Source organism: Puntigrus tetrazona, chromosome 7, assembly GCF_018831695.1.
Source record: "Puntigrus tetrazona isolate hp1 chromosome 7, ASM1883169v1, whole genome shotgun sequence".
Taxonomy (NCBI): domain Eukaryota; kingdom Metazoa; phylum Chordata; class Actinopteri; order Cypriniformes; family Cyprinidae; genus Puntigrus; species Puntigrus tetrazona.
The window spans coordinates 12,724,237-12,749,236 of record NC_056705.1 but is presented as its reverse complement, the minus strand read 5'-3'; the positions used below and the strand labels follow the sequence as shown (position 1 = coordinate 12,749,236).

Genomic DNA, 25,000 nt, shown 5'->3' with positions numbered 1-25,000 from the left:
TGTAAATGTTGTGAGGCTTCTGTGAGGTCATAATCAGATGTAGAGATGAAGGCCATACGGTCAGAGAGGCCCATTACATGGAACCTGACCCTCGTGGTCTATTAATAGACACACACTGAAGTGTCCAGCAGATCTTGATAAAATTAGATGTAAGGAGTGGTGATTACAGGGCAAAGAGATTGCTTCTCCACCCTGTGTGTGTGTGTGCATGTCTAAATATGTGTGCATGCGTGTTTAGACGCGTTTTAGCCTGAAAATGTTTTTCCTGAAAAAAAAAAACCAAAGCAAAAAAAAACTGTTTCTACCAAATATTGAGCAGCATGACTGTGTACTAATAAGAATAATTTCCTATTCTAATGATTCTTATTCTTATTTTTTGTATAATAATTTTAGAATGATTTCTGAAGTATTCGGTAAACCTAAAGTGTGCATTAAATGCTGACAATTCTTTTGCATTGCATGAATAAATTGCATGCAACATACTTCAGTGGCATTAGTGAGTGTAAGACCCTTTTTTTGAACATTAAAAAATATCTTACTGACCCCAAACTTCTGAACTTTTCAGCAGCGTATGTGTGCAGTATATCATGTTGGCTCTGTCACATTCATTTAATTTAATCAATTAGCTGAGTGACTCAAAAAGGAGAAGAGGTTGCAGGCAATTGATCAGTCTCAGAGGGGCTGTTAGGAACAGAAAAAGAGGGAGGGAATGAAAAATGCTGGAGGAAAGAGGGGAGAAGGGCATTTGGACAATTATATTACAGTGTAGAGCTAGAGAAAAGCACATTCATAAAGGACGCCAGGCCACTTCAATTAAATTAGACACACACACACACACACACACACACACACATATAGTCGCTGTAAGTAAAAAAATCCCCACCTTTTATGAATACATTAATTATACTGTTATATGTAATGTTATATGTTTGTAAGTACATGATTGTTATATTGTGTTAAAGCGTGTGTGTGTGTGTGTGTGATGTTAAGTTACTGTACCAGGGCTTATTTGCATGGATGTTTGTAAATGTGTGTGTTTCTAAGCATTTTGTTTTTCAACCAGACTTTGCAATTAATGCTTATCTAGATTAGATTTGAAAAAAAAAAATGTTGTCTTGTTTTGAGATGAAACTAAAAATATTGCTTAGAACATACTACATATTCTGCCAAATGGGAAGAAAAATTATCTTAAAGACAAGATCACATCATTTTCCCCATTGGCAGATTACTTGCTTCAAGCAAAAACACACTTAATTTTGACATGTTATTTCTGAAAACAAGACTAATTTTTACTTGTTTAGAAATTGTTGATATTTTTGACAAACAAGTCAAAAAAAAAAAAAAATCAAAGCTAGAAAAGCTTTAGAAGGTTAGAAATGCATTGATTTGAGGCTTTGTATTCAGATCAGTCTGTCTTCTTCATTAACTTCTCTCTCTCTCTCTTTCTGTGTGTGTGTGTGTGTGTGTTTCAGGATTCATCCTCTCTTTGCTCTCAAAGAGGAGGTGTAATGAAGCAGGGCTGGCTGCAGAAGGCCAACATCAACAGCAGTCTGTCTGTCTCCATGAAGGTTAGTGGAATCATCGGTGCACTTTTAATAAAAGACATCAGCAGATCTACAGCAGTCATTGTTACTTAATACACTGTACATCTGCTGATCAATGCAGTTTGAAGACCCATTGTTGCAGAGGCCTGTAAGGTCTTTTATTTTTTGGTAAATCAGAAATGTCAATGAAATGCTCTAATGTTCATACACAAAAACATGTTGTTAACAAAGTGTAGCGCTCTGCACTAAATGATGCCTCACAGGTTCTTTGTGTAAAGGACAAATGGTAAATTATACGACTTATTCAATCCCATTACTCCTTAGTCAGGAAGTTAAAAATCCATTCATATACTATTAATAATAGATAATGTATGGATATAGCTTTTGTGAAGCTAATGCATTATATCAGTGATCAGAGATTTCTGAGCCACGCTTTGTTTTTTTTGTTATATAAACGTTCATATATATATATATATATATATATATATATATATATATATATATATATATATATATATATATATATATATATATATATATATATATATAGTTAAGACTGTTAAGAAAATAAGATTAAAAGGAAATGTATTTGAACACCAAATCAGCATAGGAAGTAATGATGCTAAAGAATTCAGCTTTGACATTGAAGGATCAAAATAAGTTTTAAAATATAGTAGAACCTCTTTTAATTTGTGCTTATTTCACATAAGTGCTGTTTTTACTATCATCTTGATCTGATAAGTGCAGCATTTATGAGCATAACATACCCTTGTTCTGTTTACGATAAATATGAGGGATGAGTATTTCTGTATTTCACTATTTCTGGCTCTATTATTCACACATAATATTTTTTGCTCCACAGGTGTTCAAGAGGAGATATTTCTACCTGTCTCAACTCCCCGATGGTTCCTACATACTCAATTCATACAAAGATGAGAAAAACTACAAAGAATCAAAAGGCTCCATCTATCTGGACTCCTGTATAGATGTAGTTTCGGTACATAATGTACAGTTTTTTTCATTTTTGCAGTCAAAGGTTGTCATCTGATCAAAGGGTACAAAGGTTCCAGGACCTGATGAACAATGTTTCATTTTAGTAGTCACAAAGTGTGTAATGTGCTCTTATAAAGTTTTTCTTTGTTGCTATAAATAAGCATTTACAAATTCCAAAAAGTTTTATTTTATATATTGAAAGTATCTGAGGATGGAAATATCTGAAGTTGGTTAGATGTGTTTTTAAGGAAGTTTAACAGCAGCACAGAGCCCTCAGGCTCTGTAACACAACCAGAGCAATCTTCCTTGCCGAACACCCATTATTATTATAACCACAAACAGCTCTTAAAGTCGCACCATTAAATTCCTCAGCTGACTGACGCAGCACATTTCTTGCAGTGCCCTAAGATGAAGCGCAATGGTTTTGAGTTGAAGATGCAGGACGGTTACAGCCACTATCTGGCGGCAGACAGCGAGGCTGAGATGGAGGAATGGGTGAACACGCTGAAACAGACCTTACTGAGCGCGATGGACGATCGGAGGAACGGATCGGAACATTCTGAGGGTTCTCTTGGTAAATAACACACCCCCATTAACACGTGAAGATGCTGCAGACTTTCTCCATAAACATAAACTGGAGCAAGCATTTTATAAGGTTACTTCTGAACACAATGGGACCTTGCGACTCTCTCATTGACTGCCAAACAATTAGTACTGTAAAGGTGCAGGAAAGTATGAAAGACGTCGTCTGAATGCTCCATCTGCCATCAGTGGTTCAACCATAATATTATGAAGCTACAGGAACGCTTTTTATATGGAAAGAAACGATAACGGCACAAAGATTCGGCACGTAACATCACCATAGCACCATTTTGTAGATCATTTGGTTTTAGACACAATGGAAAGATATGCTGCTTGCACAAATCAAAGATGTATCTTTTCATTGCATCTAACAAAGAACTGCGTACGTTGTGTGCGTCCACCGGATGCTGTCCAGAGCTATGATGACGGTACTCTGTATTTTTGTTCTCTTTTCATACAAAAAGTATTTACGCTTTATAATATTATGGTTGAACCACTTATGGCAGATGTCGATACTTCTCTGCGCCTTGACAGTGCTAAGTGTTTGGTAGTAGAGTATCCCTTTAAGCATTTCCATTGTGTGAGCGCCATCATCACTTTAATGATGTAATTTATATCATCTTAAAAAAAGACATGTCACTCCCAAAATACCAACCATAAGCCGTTTTTTAATTGGCTGTTCTCCCTGTTTTCCCTTTGTCTGGGAACAAATACCACCCTTTTTCTAATGAAAATATCCAAACAATCCCCCCACATAACCAAATATCAAGCAATTTGGCAACATAGGGAAACTCTGGTATGTGCTGTTTCCTAAAAAAGATGCATAGTTCCCATTCTGCCTCTTCCAAATTCTGTAAGCTCATTTCTTTTTATTTTGGGGCCTTTTGAAACCTACTGAACTTGATTTTTTCTCTGTAGTCAAATACGTCCAGCTGAATAATGATAGTCCACTTTCTGCTGTTTTATTGTAGGAGGCAGTCTTTTGGGTCTATTCTCATATAGACAGATTACTGAAATGTTAGGGATGCTGTATTCATATACAGGAGCTGTGAAGGGACTGCTACTTTTGGCCTGTTCAGTAAAGAGACTGATAACCAACACCCTGTGCTTTTTGTGGCAAAAACTTTGGCCAATAGTGTTGTTTGTTACCTACCATGTGCTGGTCATGAGGAAATGACATTATGAAATTACTTGCTTTCAATCTCTAACTTCTCGATTTTTGCTTTGACTAATGTACAGAATTCATATCTTTGTTGAAATGGCGCAGTTATCCTATGGTAAAAAAAAAATTAAGTTGTTTTGTGGCCTTTGTTAAATAATAGTTTTTCAAATCTGTGTAACGGGATAAACCCAGACCAAGTGTTGTAACCTATTTATGGAAAGTGACGGTATAAGAACCAAGCAGCCGTTCAAAAGTCTTCTACCTCACAGTGTGGAGAGAAATCTTGTAGCAGCTCAGCTTCTCTAGTGTCTACATGACTAAATGAGGGCAGCTGATTTTCTCAGAAAGCTCCACCTAGTGTCCCAGATTTGACGCCATTTAATACATACACACGTTACAACTAATGGTACTGCTTTCTGTTCCAGTGGAGCAGTTTAGAAACTCATTTGACTCCCAAATATATCAAACACCTTGATTAGCAAATATAAGATTTTGTCTGTTGCTTTTTAAAAGTACCAGTCAGCCGTGGCTAAAGACGTTATTCTTCTAGGTGTCTGAAATAAGCCCATATGCACACACTACATAACAATAAAGCGCTTTGTTATGCATGCATCTTCAGATAGAATTAATCAGTTTGCCTTTTGATTAACAAGAGTCTCATCCAAACAGATGACGACAGCAGTAGTCAGGGGAAACCAGAGAACATTGCGGAGAGCTTTGGCCGGAGTCTTCACCCAGATCTAATGAAGGTACTTGATGCAAAATAATTACAATGATATCTGTAGTTGTTTGAACTCTTCTTTGTGCATTTTAAGTGGTTCAGAATACTGGAATATTGTCTACTGCATACTGTGCCATATACTGCTGACTGTTTAAAATATGTAAATATGTAATAGTTTGCAATAATACACAAAACAGAAGCATTTTGTTTGTTGTCACATGATCTCATCATGTTGCATTGTTTAAATCAGTGAGCAGAGTCACCGAAATAAATATTACTTTGCATTTATAGTCCGCTTTTTTTGCTCAAGTGTCTTAAATTATGACGGGTCAGGAAATAAAAAAACACCAAGAAAGAGATTTTTAAAATTTCAGTTGACTTTTGTTTCTGGTTTATTCACTGTACTGCAAATAGAAGTTGAATTGATTTCAGTGAATTGCGGGACAAAGTATGTTGATGATAAATGAAAATTAGTGATGCACTATATTTATTGGACAGGTAAAAAGTTGAGCATGCATTTTTATTTTTATAATTTTTTTTTTTGAGGTTGTTAAATGTCAATGCATTTTATTTATCATGTATTTGGAAAACATGTGACTTAAATTCCATATATGTTCCTCATCCTTATGCATTAAAAGGGTTGAATAGATGCATTTCTTTATGAATAAAATACTTGAATTATGGTTGTGACAGTCGATGTGTGATAACACTGGTAATACTAGTATCACCGTGGTAGGGGGTCATTTGAGTGAATTTTCTTTTCACTTTCCTTCAGTTTTTGAATAGCCTGTATGCACCGTGCTTGTTCTTTTTCCTCTTTTATATTATAAATAGCTTACTTTAAAAAAGGAAACGCATTATACAATTTCTTCATCAACTGCTTGAATCCAATTCAAGTATCAATGCAAAACGGAACTTTTATTAACAAAATGAATAAAAATGCACCATGATGTAGCCTATACCTAATATATAATAAAAAACCTGCACCTTTTTTGCTTCACAACTATTTTGCAAGCACTGAGTTGTCCATTACATCACATTTTGATGAAATTTGCTTATTTACGTGCTTTTACAAATGCAAAAAGTCTTTTGTCCCGTTATCTCCAGTATGCCAGAGAAACTGACCAGCTAAATAAAATGAGCAGGAATGAAGGACGACAGAAGATCTTCACCCTAGATCCTGAGACTCAGGTTACTCACTCCATCATGTCCAACACACTGCTATTAAAAAAACGATCTTTCTTTGCCTGTGTAAAAATCATATATCTCTATTCCTCTTCAGAGATTAGATTTTTCAGGCATTGAGCCTGACGTGAAGCCATTTGAAGAGCGATTTGGACGAAGAATCATGGTTAGTTGTCATGACTTGACCTTTAGCCTTCAAGGTTGCGTCAGTGAGAAGAATGATGGCGTCTTAACCAACGTGAGTAAGCCCTAGTCTATGGGTTTCATCTTCTTTGCCAGTGTCATATTTTTGTTGATCCTGTTAATCCTGTTTTGTGACGCTACCAATGCTGCCAATGCTGCTATAATGTTGATCTTAGACACAAGAGAATGTTTAGTCTATGAAAAATCATGACTGATATTAGCCAGTGTAGAATATCCCTATAATTTTCTGTATCAAAATCATTATTATATGATTATGTATACTGGGATACAAACAAAGAAAGAACATATTATAACCTTTTTAAAATCACAATGTAAAACATAACCTTTTTTTTTTTTTTATCATTTTATCAATCATTTATTTGTAAATTAAAAATATAATTTAGCTATAGTATAGCCCTGCCTTTTTCTAATGCCTTGTAAAGAGGACATGTGATTTTAAAAAATGAACAAAAATCGACCCTCTAATGTTAGAGTTCCCTTTACTTGTTTTCTTATTATTTATTATCAAAAATAAAATAAAATAAAATAAAACCTTTGCTATATGTACTGCGTTCGAATAATGGACTCGTCACAGCACTTACATATTATTGCTCTTCTGTAGGTTTTATTTCTGCCATTATCCTCTTAGTCGAAAAGTGTCTGCTAAACGTAAAAGTAAAATAGGAATGCTTTTTTAAAATCATGTTTCTACTAATCGAAATCCAAAATTCTCTTTTTTAGGCCTCAGGTTAGATAACAAAGTCAGTTTTTTGAGCTTTTCTCTAGCTTAGACTGTTATAGGTCATTGTGGCTGAACATCATGGAGCTCTTTTAATGAGGGATGAATTAGAGATTGTTGGCATGAGGACAGAACAATGATGAATATGGTTGCGCTCAGTGAAGCACTTTCAGTGGCTCCAGAGAAGGAATGCTGGCGCTCATCAGCAGGGATTGGAAAGCTGCTGCTTCCTCAGAACGCAATGGCTTTCCCACACTTTGTTAAATGCTCTAAAGTGTCATGACTGATGTGAATGTGAATGGAAAAAAGTTACATATGGAGGTGCGGTTACATAAATACATATTTTGCTTGAATCTAATTTGCTGTCATTATGTAATCTTTATCAGCAACAAACTATATGTTCCTCACAGCGTGTTCAGGCAGATTGCATTTTTGAATTAAAATAACCACAGGAAAGATGTCAAATACGGTGTATTAACTCATCAGCCTCATTCATTCCACACTTTTTGTTTTCTTCTTAGGTAGAGCCGTTTTTCATCAGCCTAGCGTTGTTTGATCTGTCCAAAGGATGTAAGATCTCTGCAGACTTTCATGTTGACCTCAATCCTCCCTGCGTGAGGGAAATGCTTCAAGAAGTTTCTCCTGGGATGCCAACAGAACCTGAAGGAGGTGATGGAAAAGAAAATGGACATGGTCTGCCGGTCCTCCAGAGGGTTTCCGAGTCTCTTATAAGCTTCCCCACTCAGGTAAAGGCTCATCATACTGAAATTGTGATTGTGAAACATCCTTTCTAGAGGTGTTTAAAAATAAAAATTCTCTGAAATCAATTAATAAAGGCCTTTGCTGAAAGAAAATGCTGTGCTTCCAATAATGTCACAATAGTGATCAAATGATCTTATAGAAAGACCTATTTAATTTTAATTTAATTTAATATAATATAGTAATCAGAATAATGTCTGAGCAGGGTTGTTATAGTTAACTAAATCCAAAACTTGTTTTTATTAATTCATTTTAACTTTATGTATTAAAATAACAAACTACAACTGAAGTAAATAAAAAAAAATAAAAATTATAAAAAAAAGAAAAAATGACAAAACACTGATCAATATTTCCAATACTTTAAATAAAATTAAAATAAAAAGAGAAAATATAGTAAAAAAATGATTATTAACTAAAGCTATAATAGTATCCCAATCATACTAAAATAGCACTGCCACCATTGTTTAATAGAAATTATAATTTCCTTAGAGCAGGTATATGGGATTTTCTTTGTCCGTTTTATGGTGCACCAGGTGAAAATTCCTTAGCAAACACCACTAAAATCAAGAGAGCTTTCTGTTCTTTAGCTTGTGACAGATTTATCCGGGTCACCTTTTAAAATCTGCACATTGCTGAATATTTCTGCAAATGACTGGCAACCCTCCCCAGTAAGCATTGTCCAGCACTGCTGAATAAGAAGGATGCTGATGGGGAAGTCAATGTGGTTTCAGACTTTTGCACATCCACGCAGTTTACAGGGCTGCAGGTGCCTGAATATAGTTATTGTTTGCCTGACTTGCATCATTTTCCATTGTCATTGTGTTTCTGCCTTCTGTCGAAAGCCTGTGTCCATTTTGCAATAACAGCCCCATGCAAGTGATTTTTTTTCCACGCCACATTAATGCTAATTTATGCAACTGTAGATATATTTTTGCTTTATTATCTATCTGTCACCTTTTGCAGGCCTGATGCCTTTTAATGCAGGATGATACGGAGAGCTCTGCTAAATAACTGCCTCTTTTTTATCTCTGGTATTGAAGTTTTCCAATTTCAAATCATGGATTGTTGTATTTAACTAATCCTCTCAAGGCTTACTTATCTGTGTGTTTGAACTTGCTGTTCTGTGCTAGGCATTTGGCCAGGGAACGAACGGCTTTAGGTTTAACACAGCTCTGCTTCATAGCACTAACTCTCTGCACTAAATCAAAGCCAGCGCCATGACTGTCTCAAGCCTGGGAAACATGACGTGGCTTTACTGGAACTGACATAACACAGGGCAGCTGACATGAAGTAGACACGAGACAAAGAGACACTACGACTAGTACAATGGTTTGAACAGTGTTTTGAAGTGTAGTTTATGATTTTGATTTCTTTTTATGATGAAATGGTAATGCAAAAGTGCATGAAACAAGTCTTCAGGGCTCGGAGAGGTTAAAAAGAGGCATCTCAGCAGCCAGTGATTGAAAAAATGGATAGATAACCCAATGAGAGTCTGTGAAAAACAGTCATTACACTTTGTCCTTTTTATGTAACATTATGAGAATAATAATTCTTATAATAATACTAATAAAAATAAAATATATTTTTATTTATGTGGAAAAACTGAAATACAATGACCTTAATGGAAAGCAGGTGACTTGTGGCCAAGTATGGAGACCCATACTCAAATTTGTGCTCTGATGATAATAAATAATGACCATAACAATAATAATAACAAAAACAATTATTATTATTATTGTTGTAGTTGTTATTATTGTTATGGTCATTATTTCCCATGTTGTTGTTTTTATTCAAACCAGCAACAAATGAATGAAATTGCTTTTAATAATAATAGTAATAATAATAACCACAAAAAACAATACTACTACTACTAATAATAACAACAATGACTATTATTAATATTATTATTATTATATTATTATTATTATTATTATTATTTTCCATGTTGTTGTTTTTATTCAAACCAGCAACAAATGAATGAAATTGCTTTTTAACAATAATAGTAATAATAATAACCACAAAAACAATACTACTACTAATAATAATAACAACAACGACTATTATTACTATTATTATTATTTTCCATGTTGTTGTTTTTATTCCAACCAGCAACAAATGAATGAAATTGCTTTTTAAACAAACCACTGTATTCCCAATTTTTCTGTAAATGATTAAAGTTAACTTTCATAATCAGCAAAAAAAAAAAAAAAACGTACCCATGGTAATCTTTAGTGGTCTGTCAGTCTATTTTATTTTCCTTTTCACTTCTAATCACTCGTATGACACACAGTGTCTCCTTTTGTTTTTTTCCAGGGCATATTCTCGGTTACCAACCCCCACACAGACATCTTCCTGGTGGCCCGGGTGGAAAAAGTTTTACAGAACGGCATCACCCATTGCGCTGAGCCTTACATTAAGACCTCCGACATCAGCAAGGTCTGGTGCTCAACAACAAACACATGCTTCAAGAGAACTGTAAAAACAGTAATGGCGTCTTTGCACTAGAATAGAGAGTTGCGTAACATCAGCAAGCTGTCTAGAGTGTCTAGGATGCTTTTTAACTTGCAGATGTCAGCCTGATGTGGAAAATAAAAGTATTGGCTGTTAAGTAATGTTGTGGGCCTGAATTGCCTTTTGTTAACACTTCCAGAATGTTCTGTAGAATATTTCCATTCCATTTTTTTGTGTCTGTTTCTCAGACGGTACAGAAAGTCCTGAAGACTGCCAAGCAGACGTGCCAACGGCTGGGCCAGTACCGGATGCCCTTCGCTTGGGCTGCCAAGTAAGACACAGAAACTCAATCCTTTTTAAAGGACTTAATGGATCTATATTCTGCGTCAAGTAGAATTCCGTGCCCTTCAAACTGGAATGTCACAGTCAGTACTCTTCGGAAATTGCATTAGTAAATATTTAGGTAACGTGTAAGTGTTTTAAAATTCATTTCTGGTGCCAAGGATGTGTTTGTTGCTTGTCTTCAGACAGGTGTTCAAAGATTCCCAAGGCAGTTTAGACACTGAGGGGAAGTTCTCTCCACTTTACCGTCAAGACAGTAGCAAGATCTCCACTGAAGACCTCATCAAACTGCTGACAGATCTCAAGAAGTGAGTTATAGTGTTTACTAGTGTCCCTAAATGGTCAATCCTATTGGCAATCCTACAAACAGTCATAGTTCTAATTTCATCCATAAACTAAGAATGGCGTAAATGCCTTAAAGATTAAACCTATCACTAAATTGCTGCAAGTTCAACTTGGCAAAATCTGTTATCCGACCATGAATGTATTTTCTCGATAGTCACTTTATTGCATTTTGCATTACGAATGTTTTGAAGAGACATTTTTGTTTGTAGACCAGAGAAGAGCAAACTGCAAATAATCCCTGGGCTGCTTAACATCATTGTCGAGTGTGTACCTCCAGACTTGTCAAGTAAGTTTGTTTGTCTGTTATTTTAGTTTCTTTGGCTTTTAATATTTGATAACACCTCTTTAACACCTCTATAAGGCATAGAATTTTTTTCATTCTCAGTAACAATTTATTTAAAGGCACATTTTTAGCATGTAATGTCGGTTGTAACTCTTAGATACAAAGTTTGATTATAAATATTTTTGTACGTTGTTTGTAACACTGAGAATAGGGTTGCATTGAAATTTTCTGAAGTGTTGTTTTCCGTCTATCTTTCCTGGTGCTGTACTTCAAAATGCGCATATGAAAAAATGGCAATAAAAACATAGCTTCTGTTTCAAAACGAATAGAAGTGTGGCATTTAATACATTACCTTTTTTTCTTCTTAGACTCTGTCACATTGTCCTATATTCCTGTGAAGCCGTTTGAAGAGCAGTGTGAGAGGGTGTCTGTGGAAGTGGAGGAGTTTGTCCCACAAGAGGCCAGGTACAACCACCCGTTCACCATCTACAAGAACCATCTCTACATCTATCCTCAGCAGCTCAAATACGACAATCAGAAGACATTTGCCAAGGTGAGATTACTCACGCTTCCCAAAGCGCGTTCCGTAATTAGCGGAAATGGGAATCTGTGGGTGGTGGTGCAACAACAAGCTCCTTCGAGCTGTAACAATGTCTGCCTACATGTTTTTAAACACGAGGCTCTATGAAAAGCCCCAGGGATTCTATTCGGAATCAATTCACTAAAGATCCTATCTGTAATTAAACAGACTTCAGGGTTAATTGCATCCTTCTCCGCTGCTGGAAAGCTCATACTGCTGGCTGTTTGCCCTGTTATTCTCCAGCTTCTTTTCTTCTATATTAGAGATGCTACCAAACATGTTTAATGGCTTTCATTCAGTTTTCTTTATTTTATTCAGTAAGTTGTTTGTGTATTTATCACTACATAATTGGTGTCCTATTTCGTTATTTCTCATTATTATATACATGCATCCCTCGCTCTCTCTCTCTCTCTCTAAAAAGTAGCTTAGAGTTATAAAAGGCATGAGAGAGGTTTTATCTTCAATGTTATTTTTTGATTTTTCAATTTTGCTGTCACATCATAGGACTCATTGATACATCAGTTACCCATATATGTTAGATAGAACCATTAATGGTGATTATTCACATTTAAAGATTTTTTTTTTTACATAATTTATGTGTTGTGCATATTTATTATGTATATATGAATACACACAAATACAGCATATATTCTGAAAATATTTACTTGACAGTACTAATGTATGTGTATGCATATATGTATATGTGTGTATGTATGTATATGTATATGTGTATGTACTGTATGTATGTATGTGAAAAATTTCATGATATATGTGAAGCGTCTGTTTTTTTTTTTTCTTCCAGGCTCGAAACATTGCAGTTTGTGTTCAGTTCAAGGATTCTGATGTTGAAGGAGCTCCTCCATTGAAGGTGAAGGTGTTGAAATTATTCTGTGTGTGGTACCAGTTTTATTCCACAGGTTCTTTAATATTTAATGATCAGTGCAGCATAATGTGTAATTGATTAACCACTGTTTGCTTTTAGTGCATCTATGGAAAGCCAGGGGAGCCACTTTTCACCACCAGTGCTTTTGCTGCAGTTTTGCATCACAATCAGAGTCCAGAGTTTTATGATGAGGTATATATTGTCATGAAGAGTTATTCTTTTGAACAACCGCGCAGCGATACAATATCTCACTTTAAATGATCTGTATAAAGCAGTGAAGTCACTTCATATTATTAGCATTTTTAATTAGTAAAATGCATAAATATTATTCTTAAGCTAGCATAATTCTTAAAAAAATTATATATATATATATATATATATATATATATATATATATATATATATATATATATATATATATATATATATATATATAAATTGTATGCCTGCAGACAGTTCACAAAATATGAACACACCCTAGATTATTATGGAGAATAACATTAGATAAAGCTGAGGCATAAACAGCACAAAGCACAAGCTTTCCCGACTCAAGGATATGAATAGCTGAATCATTCCAAGAGACACATCCTGGCTTCACCATACCCTCAGGGCCAAAATATTAAAAACAAATTGTTTGTTGCATAGATGAATGAGTCACAAGACAGTACACACAGACATAGCCTGCATCTATCTGATAGCCTGCATAATTTGCTGGACCCAGTCTAATGATGTCATCAGCTGGTGAGCCTTAAAGGAGCAGTTCAGCAAAAATGAAAAGATCTGTCATTTACCATTTGGATGAAACTAATCACAGTGATTTGTTTACATTGTGGTGAACTGTATTAATGAGTCAAAATTAGACTTATAAAAAAACACAAATCTTTACATATGATAAACTGGTAAAGATTTAATAATAATAAGGTCATTTTATTATTATTATTATTATTATTATTATCATATTAAATGGTGTTGAAATGTTAATAATAATGTTTATTTTAATTTCTGTTACAGATTAAAATCGAGCTTCCTGTTCACATCCATGAGAAGCATCATATTCTCTTTACTTTCTACCACATAAGCTGTGAGCTTGGCAACAAAACCACCAGCAAGAAACGGGATGGAGTGGAAACAGTGGGTGAGTGTGTGCGTTTGTATTGTATACACTATGTTATAATCTTTCACAACATTTTTGTAATGCCTCTATTATGCCATTTTAAGCCTCATATTGTTTTGGGAGTCTTCTACAAAAGTTTTACATGCGTTGAAGGCGAAATCGTTTCTCTAAACCCCTCCTTTCCGTGAGCCTACTCTGCTCTTATTGGTCAGATGGCCCAGTCTGTGGTGATTGGTTTACTGGCCAGGGCCATGTTGTTCGTGGCCGGCCAACAATCAACATCAGCAGGAATTATGCGAATGCGTTATGCCATAAAATGTAGCTGTCCCGAAAATACCAATTACCAACGACTTGTTTAGGTTGTACTGAGTCGATTCTTTATTTCAGGAGACACTAACTTATTTACGCACTTTTGGATTTACAACTTTACATTGTTTACATTCACATCCAGCTACATTACACACTGCATCAATTACATTACACACCTTGATAAATTCCTTTGTGCGTGAGAGACTTCTTTCAAAAATCTGCATGTGATCATGTGTGAAAAATATAACTTTAACTCTTGATCTCTACAGTGGGTTATTCCTGGGCTCCTTTACTGAAGGATGGCAGAATACAGTCCTCAGAGCTACAACTTCCTGTGTCTGCTAATCTTTTAACTGGTTACATTTATGACAAAAACCATAATGAAGACAAGGTAAAAATCTTACTTTCAGCAACACCACTGGTGTTCGGTTGATTGGTTGCTTAGGCTGGTGGGATTGATTGATTCCGTTGATTCACTGATTCGTTCAGGTATTTTGTTTGTGTTTGTTTGCAGGCTGTTTCATACATCAAATGGGTGGAGGGTGCTAAACCGTTATTTAAAGTGCGAGCATATGTAGCATCAACAATTTACACTCAGGTAGGTTGATCTGATCGAAGGATTGTTCAGCAAAATGTTGTTGTACTGAACAGAGAGTAATGACATTGTTTGAACAAACAAACAAAAAACCCCATTAAATCTAGTAATCCTCCTCCATGCAGGATCTGCACCTCCACAATTTCTTCCAGTATTGCCAGCTGATGAAGTCAACTTCACAGGGCAGTCCTGCTGAACTTGTCAAGTACCTTAAGGTGGGAATTACATGTGAACAAAGGAAAAAGTGGAATATTTTTAACTGCCTGTATTATGGGTAATTACAAGTTCATATTTTGGTTTTGATTGTCCCCCAATCAATCTGCAGTGATTGCATTTAGCAGTGATTTTAATTTAAAGCAGTGTTTGTAAGCTCAGTGCTGCTTTTTTAGTAGCTATTTTTAATGCTCACATAGTGGCTTGTGGGACATCATGCATGTTGACATGAAACAGCTTAAGATGACTGGTTTCAATGATTCAGAGTCAGTGCTTACTTTTGAGAGACAATAACTTTATGCACGTTGCACTTTCATATTTAAAACATTTTCAAAAATCCTATAATGGGGGCACTTTAAGCTAAACAATATTACATTTTATGTGTTCAAAAATACATAGTGTGTTGTGCCTTTTTAACATTTTTTTTCATAATAGAAGGCTTTCTTTGGTGCACATATCGGAAATGAATGTACCAGCAAATTTTAGTAAAAGCAAATTGTAATATTTTGAAATATTCTCACCCAGGCTGGTTATGTTAGATGAAAAATACAGTAAAAACTGGAGTACTGTAAAATATTCTTGGGTGAAAAGTTCTCTTGCGTTACTTTAAAATGACTGCTTTCTGTTTGACTAAATGTTCTTTATTCCATGCAATATGGCAAATCTGAATTTTCAGCAGCTGTTACCTTAGACTGAAATGTCACATATCTCTTTCATATTCCTGTCTCATTTCCAAGTGCCTACATGCAGTAGAGACTCAGGTCATCATCAAGTTTCTGCCTACGGTGCTCGTTCAGCTCTTTGAAGTCCTTACTATGTCAAGCAAAGAGAGTCAAGATATTGCTGTCAACTCCACACGGTGATTTACCCCTTCATTTGTCTTCTCGGAAAGACAGAAAATTCTGTATTACTCTCTATGAATATTATATTATCTTTTTATGATCAATCATTAAAGCATATATGATTGCTTCATTACTGTTGTGCCACTGTTTGTCTCAGGGTAATCATTCACATAGTGTCTCAGTGTCACGAGGAGGGTCTGGAGCATTACCTACGCATGTTTCTGAAGGTACAACATTAAGGATTTCTGTTAAACCTGACATTGCAGTTCATTTGTTGACTAAATCGCATTCGACCATATTAAAAGCCACGTGCAAAAGCAATTTTGGTTAAAAAAAGAATAATAATATAAGAAATAAGAATAATAAAAAAAGAAAAAAGTTATTTGGTAACTGTAGATACAAACTAATGAAGTACTTGCAAACTATTATAGCATAATTAATTATTAGTCTAATAATCATTTAACAATTGTTTTATTTGGGCTAATTAATCAATAATAGGATTTGTGTCAATTAAAATGACAATTAATAACTCACTATTTATTTATAGCTTATTAAACTACAAATAAACTGAGCAAATAAATTCTAAGTACTTTTTAGTGTATAATTGTAACCAGTTATTTTTTTGTTATTCATTTCTTCACAAAAATACTGATTTGTTGCACCTTTTTTTGTATTTTTAATGTGACTTAACGAACTTAACAAGAAGAGCTTTGTTGGCTTTTCATTTAAACTTTTTAAAATTTTATTTTGCAGTACGTCTTTCGGATCAACAACGCAACTTCAGAAAGCTCTGTGACGACTCATGAAGTTTTGGCTACAGCCGTGACTGTCATCCTCAAACAAACTGCAGACTTCAACACCTGCAACAAACTCCTCAAGGTGACAAAACTTTTCAGTTACGATGAATATAATGCACAGCAGATGGCGCTGTTGGGTTTCTTCATATATCTTTTTTGTTTTGTTTTTTTAGAATTTAGACATATTGTCCAAGTCAGTTATGTGGAATTGGTGGGTTTTTTCCTAAGAAGAATTACCGTTGCATGATCAGTGTATTCAATTCAATGTAACCACCTTTCATATGGTCTTTGCATCTCCTTAAAGTCTTTACATAATCATGTCCAAGCACACATTATCTTGGAATTCAGTTCTCAAACCTTTCTTAAAACAAGGTTTGAGGAAACTTGCTTTTACCTAATCAGATAATACTAGTTTGGCTGGTGTCAGAGATCGTATCGTAGTGTGGTAGAATAATAAGTCCATTGTTTCAGCAAGACAGTTCACTTTCACTTTGTTTTACTTTTAGGATTATGTTTTTGTATAGTGTACGTTTATGTGTATTGTGTGTAAAATCATTTTAAACATTATAGCAATTAGATTTTATGACTTCACTACTGTTCGAAATGTTAGGGTCAGTGTGTTTATTTATTTTACTTTTTCTTTTTTTTTTTAAAGACATTAATTCTTTTATTTAGCAAACAGATATGCAATGAATCAAAAGTAACAATAAAAATATTTATAATGTTACAAAATAATTTTATTTCTAATAAATGCTGTTCTTTTTTTGTTCATCAAAGAATTAATAAAATATAATATTTTATTTTAAATAAAATTTAAAAGGTTAATTTAAATATTTTTAAATTACTGACTTTTGAAAGGTAATGGATAGAGTATCTGTGTATAATATATTGAAATTGTTTATGTATTGTCATGATGTTCATCTATGTTATTGTTGTTATTAAATCCTGTTTCTTTGTATCTTGTATTACAGTATTCATGGTTCTTCTTCGAGACCATGGCCAAGTCGATGGCACAGTACCTCCAAGATGGCAACAGAATGAAAGTTAGTATAATCCATTCCCATGTTTTACGCTTCAAAGGAACTTTCCTTTTCACTTCCTTTTCTTCCTTATCTTCAATAAAACATAGCTGGATGTAAATAAACCTTTCCACTTTTGGCATTTGCGTTTAACTTCCTTGTTCTTCAAAAGTGCGCATGCTAGGTATCTGGGAAGAAACAGGCCCTTTAAACTTGTAAACAAAGAAACCCTGTACTTGTACTATTGACATAAAGATGTCTTTTACATGCGCAGCGTGTGTTTAACAGTTTCAAATTTCTCCGTCTTTTCGAAACATGTTCAGACATATTCAACATGCCATTTAATCCTTTTTGCATAACTGAAACTGTGACTCATGTATGTCGTTTACAAGCTGACGTGTAAAGTCTGTTGTTCAAACATGCCTTCAGCACAGTAGATTGCATGATACACACACATACACACACACACACACACACACACACACACAAATCTTTTTTAGTTGTTAAAATTGGACTTCCATGTGGTTAGATATCTGAGGAATTGACAGCTGAAATGAAATCAGATAAAAACCCTGCTTTATTTACAAATGATCATTTCCTGTAACTTCTGAAACAATGTAGTATTCATAGCATTGCTATGTGACTGTTAATAACGTGAAACCACCTACTCTGTATTTCCTGCAGATGCCTCGAGCGCAGAGGTTTCCCGAATCCTTCCACCAAGCGCTGCAGTCGCTGCTGTTGTCAATCATGCCTCACATCACCATACGCTACGTGGAGATCCCAGAGGAGGCCCGCTGCGTCAACTTTAGCCTGGCCTGCTTCATCAAGGTCAGGCCTAGAGCTGTGGCACTTTAATAAGATCAGACTTATAGGATAATAAGATAAATGACTCTTTACAGCACACGTGTTTGCAACATTGATAACTTAAGGAAAGGTGTCATGGGCACAAATAAGCATGTTAGCATGATTTCCGAAGGATCATCTAGGTTAGGCCTAACTCTTTAAAACTTCCTTAATGGCCCCAAACTTTTGTCATTGATACTTTAAGTATTTTAGAACAAAACACCTCTGTTTTGTTAATAGGAAATTCATTTTTTTTATTATTTAGCAAGGTTGTATTAAATTGATTAAAAGGGACACTGACGACATTTATAATGTGACATTACAAAAGATTTGTATTTTTTTAAGTAATTGTAGTCCTTTTCTGTTCATCAAAGAATCCTGTGAAAAATATATCACAGTTTTGACAAAAATGGTAAGCAGAAGAAGAAGTGTTTTTAACATTCATAATACTAAATAACATTTTCTAGAACAGCAAATAAGCGTATTATAATGATATTTGAAGGATCGTGTGACACGAAGCCTGGAGTAATGATGTTTTTAATATTTAAATAATAAAAACAAATTAAAAACTTTCACTGACCTCAAAGCTTTTTAAAGGTTAATCTCAATCTCAATATGTATATTAATTGCACAATTGTAATATTTTTTACAGCCATGTCAAAGCAGCAAAACTTTTTTTTTTCTCATTTAAATTTTATTTTTCAGTTTAATAGTTTGAATTGCATTGTTCCATGCACACAAGTTGCACAAGCGTGTTTGATATTCCGCAGGTGTACTTTAACCTTTCAAATTCCATTCACTATAATAATTAAACAGAAGAGATAAAATTTAGCAGAATAAAGTAAATGAGATTGATTCAACTTTTTTATGATAAGGTAATACTGCTGTTAGCCTTCACTTCTCCTGGAGTGATTTTATCTATTTATAACAGCTGTTATTTGTAAAGGTTTTCACATTTGAGCTTGTTCACCAAAAGACTGCGTTATGGTGTAAATGTTTTTATAGTCACTACTGGACCTTGCATTATGCCAAACTTGATTCGACTAATTATCTGGCCAATATTGAAGCAAAATTTCACTTCACTGTCAAACTAATTTGATTGTTCATATATAATATGTCATATATAAGTTTAATGGAACTTATGATTTTTTATTTAATTTAATTTAATTTAATTTAATTTTATGTTTAATTTAATTTTATATTTAATTTAATTTAATTTAATTTGATTTAATTTAATTTAATTTTTAATTTAATTTAATTTAATTTAATTTAATTTAATTTAATTTAATTTAATTTAATTTAATTTTATTTAATTTAATTAATTTATTTATTCATTTATTGTGTCATTACATTGTTCTCATTGAAACTCTCCTTCTGCACAGCGCTGCCTTACGTTTATGAACCGAGGATTTGCTTTCAGCTTGATAAATGATTACATGTGTGGCTTCAGCCTGAAAGATCCAAAGGTAGGCGACAGAGGTCAACTGCATGACGTGCTCAAAGCAATACAACTTACATTTATTCATTGGGTTATTAATATTAATTGGTATCATTTTTCTTTTATCAAGCTGGTGGTTTTCAAGAGACTAATGATAATTAAATTCTGCTGTAAAGCGAAATGACTTCAATGTGTTCACACATAACAACCGTGTCAAATTAAGTTCATTTTAACATATTTAATGTATGAAATATTTTATTGGCAGGTACAGTGTGAGAATTCTTTCAGTGTTTTTTAATTCTTCGAACAATACATACGAAAAAGTGTCTTCCCTATAGGTTTTGATTCTTCAGAGATTGTGTTCTCTGTGAACTCTTTGATAGCAGGCGTCCAGATAACGGATGTGATTTGGAGGTTTTTGTGGAATAGATTCTCTGTTCTCATCTTCTGTGCTGTTGATATCACACAGTTTAATTGTGAAATATCATATCATACGATCATGCATGACTCATTTTGACTTGCAAATTCCATGTGCCACAGCCCGTCTAGACTGTTCTTGGAAAACACCAGCTTTTGAAAGGGCACAAATTATGTATTTTCATTATGCACCGTAAAAAAATCGCATGGTTGATAATCACAAAAAATGTCAGACATGCAAGATATAAATATATAGATATAACTTGATAATTTGACAGTACAACTTCACATTAGATATTTAAACGTATGCATTATTATTACGTTATCATTATTATTATACGTTATTTCCACCTGTAACTGCGTTTAAATTACATTAGCTGACCTTTATATAAATAAAATATTTATAAGGCTGTACATTGCAAAGTTGTATTACGAATGTAGCTTGTCAGAACTTGTACAGATACGCTTTTGCAAAATAAATCTTATCTTGCCTGTTACCATGACCTATATCTAGCTTTTTGAATCGGTTTCTCCAACCTCTTACTCATCACTTTCTTCATGCAATGTTCACAGGTGCTTACAGAGATGAAGTTTGATTTCCTCATGACGGTTTGCAACCACGAGCACTACATTCCTCTGAACCTGCCCATGGCGTTTGGCCGAACTAAGTTGCAGCGTGTCCAGGGTAGGTCTCTCAACCTTCCAGCCATCTTGCCCTGGCTTTTCTTGCCCCCATCCTCCCCTCATCCCAGTCTAACAACTTCCCCACTTTAAAATCTGCTAGCAGCACCATTCTTCACGTCGTGTAACGTGAACCTGAAAACACCCAGATTTAAGTGTCACGAAATGGGGCGTGATGACACTTAACGTATAATTTAGGAATTTAGAAAGGTTTCCATAAAAGTTTTACTGATTCGACAAGTTCGTTTATAACCTGTTAATGGCATGTTTCTTAGTTTCACCATTTCTAAGTAGAAAATTAATCATTTTTACTGAAATGTTCAGTAGGTCAGTGTGAATTACTGTTCTGTGTAAACACAGTTTAAATAAAGTTCAGATGATATGACCTCTTATTCTTTTCATTTAGACCCAGGATAAGTGCACTACCATACTACAAATATGTGCACTGTGCATTATTTACACTACCTTTCCAAAGTTTGGCGTCAGTATGATTTTAAAAATATACACACGCATATTGTTTTTTTTTACCATTTTCACAGGATCGAAATCCTGTAAACATGGTAATATTGCAAAAATCAGTTTTTCAATGGCAAATGCTGCAGGTGGCAGAACGAGGGCGGTACATGATGCTCACTAATAAGTTCTGCCACTTCGTCATGCCTAGTTTCTTGTGGCACAAACAGTAAAAGATAACATTTTCACAGCCAATGCGTATCATTGATTAGTCAGAGATAAGTAACTGCGTTTGGCTTTTATGTAGTCAAAAACCAAGGAAGAAAATATAACATTCGCTGTGTTTTCCTGTTAATATACATATTCAGATTTATATTAAACCTTTCAAAAGTGTTAAAAGTATTATATTTAATTATTATGTGTTTAAATACAACCACATGAATGTATATATTTAAGAAAAATATGTTGTTTACATATTATTTGTATGTAATATAAAATATAATAATATATAAATGTATATACATCAAAAAATATACAGTATGTGTGCATATTTATATATACATAATAAATGCAGTATACATAAAACTTTATTTTGGATGTTACTTTAAATTGCATTTTAATTTGATATATTTCTGTCATAGATTTTCAGCAGCCATTACTTTAGTCTGCAGTGTCTTACGATCATTTAGAAATAATTCTAATGCTCAAAAATGCCACATGATAAATGTCTTTTAATGTCACTTTTGATCAATTTAATGCATCCTTACTGAATAAAAGTATTCATTTCTAAATAGCGAGTCTGTAATCATAATGTAATTCACTGAATTAAATATGCAACGTGGACACTGTAGCGTACTGTTCATTGAAGTGTTTGTCAGTGCATAATTAACCATTACAAATCCATTTAAAAATTAAAAAAATAATACAAATAAATAGAAGCATGTAGTATATGCTGTAGGCAGTATTCATTAGTGAGCACCGTTTCATTTCAAACACAGCCACACACCATCACAGCTTCACTCCCACCACTGATAATGGCAATCCTGCATGATTGCTTCCTTTATTCATTATTTCAGATTTTATTTCGTATGCGGCCGAGTGTTTTGGTGTCGTAGGTAGGTGATGCCGACCAAAGCCGACTCAAACGCACTTCCAGTCGCCAGATAATCGTCCTGATAACCCTACTAATTGCCTTGCTGTGCTCCTGCATCACTCATCAATCACTGTCTAATAGCATTTGACACTTCAGGTTGAGGCCTTCGCTTTTTTCTGTCACCAAGCGCAACATATTTGCTTTGCTCTGAAGAAATTCGGTGACTAAATGTTTATTGTCAGAGGATTGTTGAGATGATTTTACAAAACAGAAATGAAAAGGGCAGTGTTTTCTTGCTACCTGAGATGTGTGTTGCTTTAATGAAGCTTATAATGTATTTGTCTGTCTTGTCCTGTCCTCACTTGCCCTTTTTAACTGTGTAATACTACACACGCATAATGAGTGCGGAAACATCTTGTGTGCATTTGTTGTAATCTGATCTTTATTACTGTTGTACAGGAAAATGTGGCTCTTATTTTCAATTCAGATTACAGGAAATACAAAAGGAATCGTTTAGCCAAAATGTTTCATCGGTTCATGTGTTTAGGGGCAAGAGATTCTGTATTATTGTCAGAGAAAGCTATTTATAAATGCATGATCTACTTTCTAAATAATGCTTTCCCTTTAAGCACAAGGTTTTTCTGTCACTCTTAAGTTTCTGTTTCTATTGTTGTTTGATGTCTGGAATGCAGTGAAGTCTGCTTTCAGAAAGCATTTGAAAGTAGTCAGCCATCTAGACACTGTCTTTTCATTTGGATGCCTTTCACTATCACAAATGTCAGTGACTTACCACAGGAGCCTTACCTGTTACACCTGTATGTTAAGCGCCATTTGCATATATGCATCTTTGAAAGTACTGCGTCTTTAGGATGCATGAAATAAAAGTGTTGCTTGTTACTTTTAATAAAAGGCCACGCAGATTGCAAAAACATTCATAATACCGTAAATGTAAAAATGAAATGTTATTAGTACAGAACATCGCTCACCCTGAAATAATGTGTTTCAGATCAGAGTTTGGAATACAGCCTGACCGAGGATTACTGCAAAAACCATTTTCTGGTGGGTCTGCTTCTGCGAGAGGTTGCTGATGGAGTTCAGGGCTTGCCTGAGATCAGACAGCTGGCTGTAGCTGCGCTCAAGAACCTCATGATCAAACATGCCATGGACGACAGATACAATGCGTTTAAGGTAAATTACATAGTTGTACAAACATGTGCATTATTTCAGAAAGCACAGAACAATTCCTGGCCCTTCTGCTGCTAAATAGACGGTTGTCATTGTCATTATGCCACTTTTAACCCTCCAAATATTGTTTTGGGAGTCTTCTACAATAGGTTTACATGCATACAAGGTGAAAAAAACACTTTGGTTTGCTCAAAATAAGTGTTTAATATCACCACATTTTCCAGTGATTCTCAAACTATTCATTTCAAGCAGTACTAAGATTAATTCTCTCTAAACCCCTCCTTTCCGTGAGCCTGCTCTGCTCTGATTGGTCATAATATTGTCACTTTAACCTTTGTCCACAAAAGGGCACGCCATTGCTTTTTCAACAAATTTGCCAGATTTGCCTGGCAGCAATAAAATATGCTAGACAGAAAATAAGATAGACTGATGGACCCCAGGTTGTATCTAAAGACCAGAAATTCCACGTTAATAAATTAAATACCAGATTTAATTCAGGTAAATGTAGTAATTTGTGAATTAAAAGTAAGCATCACAAATAGTTAAACTTTTTTGTACATCATGCACTGGGATCCAGGGGATTGAGATGATCCCAGTGCATGTTATTGAAATTTGTGGTTTTGCATTTTATCTTTTATCAAATAGGGTGGCCCATAACAATGCAAAAAAATCCTCCTGTTATAGCCGTACCGTTGTCAGCATAGTAAATAATTGCTGCATATTGTGTTTGCATTCATCCCAGACAGACATCTGTCTGTTATGCAAATGCCAGACTCAGTGAGTCCAGATCTGAGTTCCAGATCGTTGACATAGACATGGCTATCGAGCTACTGCTGCAATCGCTTTTCTTTAGAAGCCGCTAGGATCTGTTTGCTCTAAACAACATTATAAGTCAGCTTCTACTGGTGCCTGAGCTTCTGTGATAATCGTGGGGTAATTTCTATAAGAAGCTAATGTAATTTCTGTATGAAGTATGCTTAACTGTACAAACAGTCTCACAAAATCAACATGTGGGACGGTTCATTCCAAGAATATTTCCTAGAAGTCTTAGAAGTTTAGTCTAGTTGCTCAAATGGTGCTCACTATTGCCAAGGTTAGGGATTTTATTATAGTCCTACAACTGTTTTATCATATTGTTCCAAATGCTATTCCTTTAATTGAGCATCTAATTGTTATTTGTTATATGATTTAGAGAGTATCATAGAGAAGTTATTTTAAATTTGCCATTGTTATTTATATATATATA

General features: G+C 34.5%; 1 protein-coding gene across 1 annotated transcript in view; it reads left to right on the top strand.

The window, feature by feature from the left end:
- Positions 1-25,000, top strand: part of dock11 (dedicator of cytokinesis 11) — a 61,678-nt gene that overhangs the window by 6,393 nt on the left and 30,285 nt on the right. The window contains 26 exon segments of the mRNA XM_043243831.1: positions 1,473-1,568; positions 2,407-2,541; positions 2,937-3,111; positions 4,951-5,030; positions 6,110-6,193; positions 6,285-6,425; positions 7,631-7,855; positions 10,182-10,304; positions 10,568-10,650; positions 10,847-10,969; positions 11,216-11,292; positions 11,658-11,842; positions 12,672-12,737; positions 12,852-12,944; positions 13,764-13,887; positions 14,445-14,566; positions 14,690-14,773; positions 14,896-14,985; positions 15,721-15,842; positions 15,983-16,052; positions 16,579-16,704; positions 17,594-17,665; positions 18,326-18,472; positions 19,870-19,953; positions 20,916-21,027; positions 23,576-23,757. Coding sequence (XP_043099766.1) covers positions 1,473-1,568; positions 2,407-2,541; positions 2,937-3,111; positions 4,951-5,030; positions 6,110-6,193; positions 6,285-6,425; positions 7,631-7,855; positions 10,182-10,304; positions 10,568-10,650; positions 10,847-10,969; positions 11,216-11,292; positions 11,658-11,842; positions 12,672-12,737; positions 12,852-12,944; positions 13,764-13,887; positions 14,445-14,566; positions 14,690-14,773; positions 14,896-14,985; positions 15,721-15,842; positions 15,983-16,052; positions 16,579-16,704; positions 17,594-17,665; positions 18,326-18,472; positions 19,870-19,953; positions 20,916-21,027; positions 23,576-23,757 — 3,021 coding nt within the window.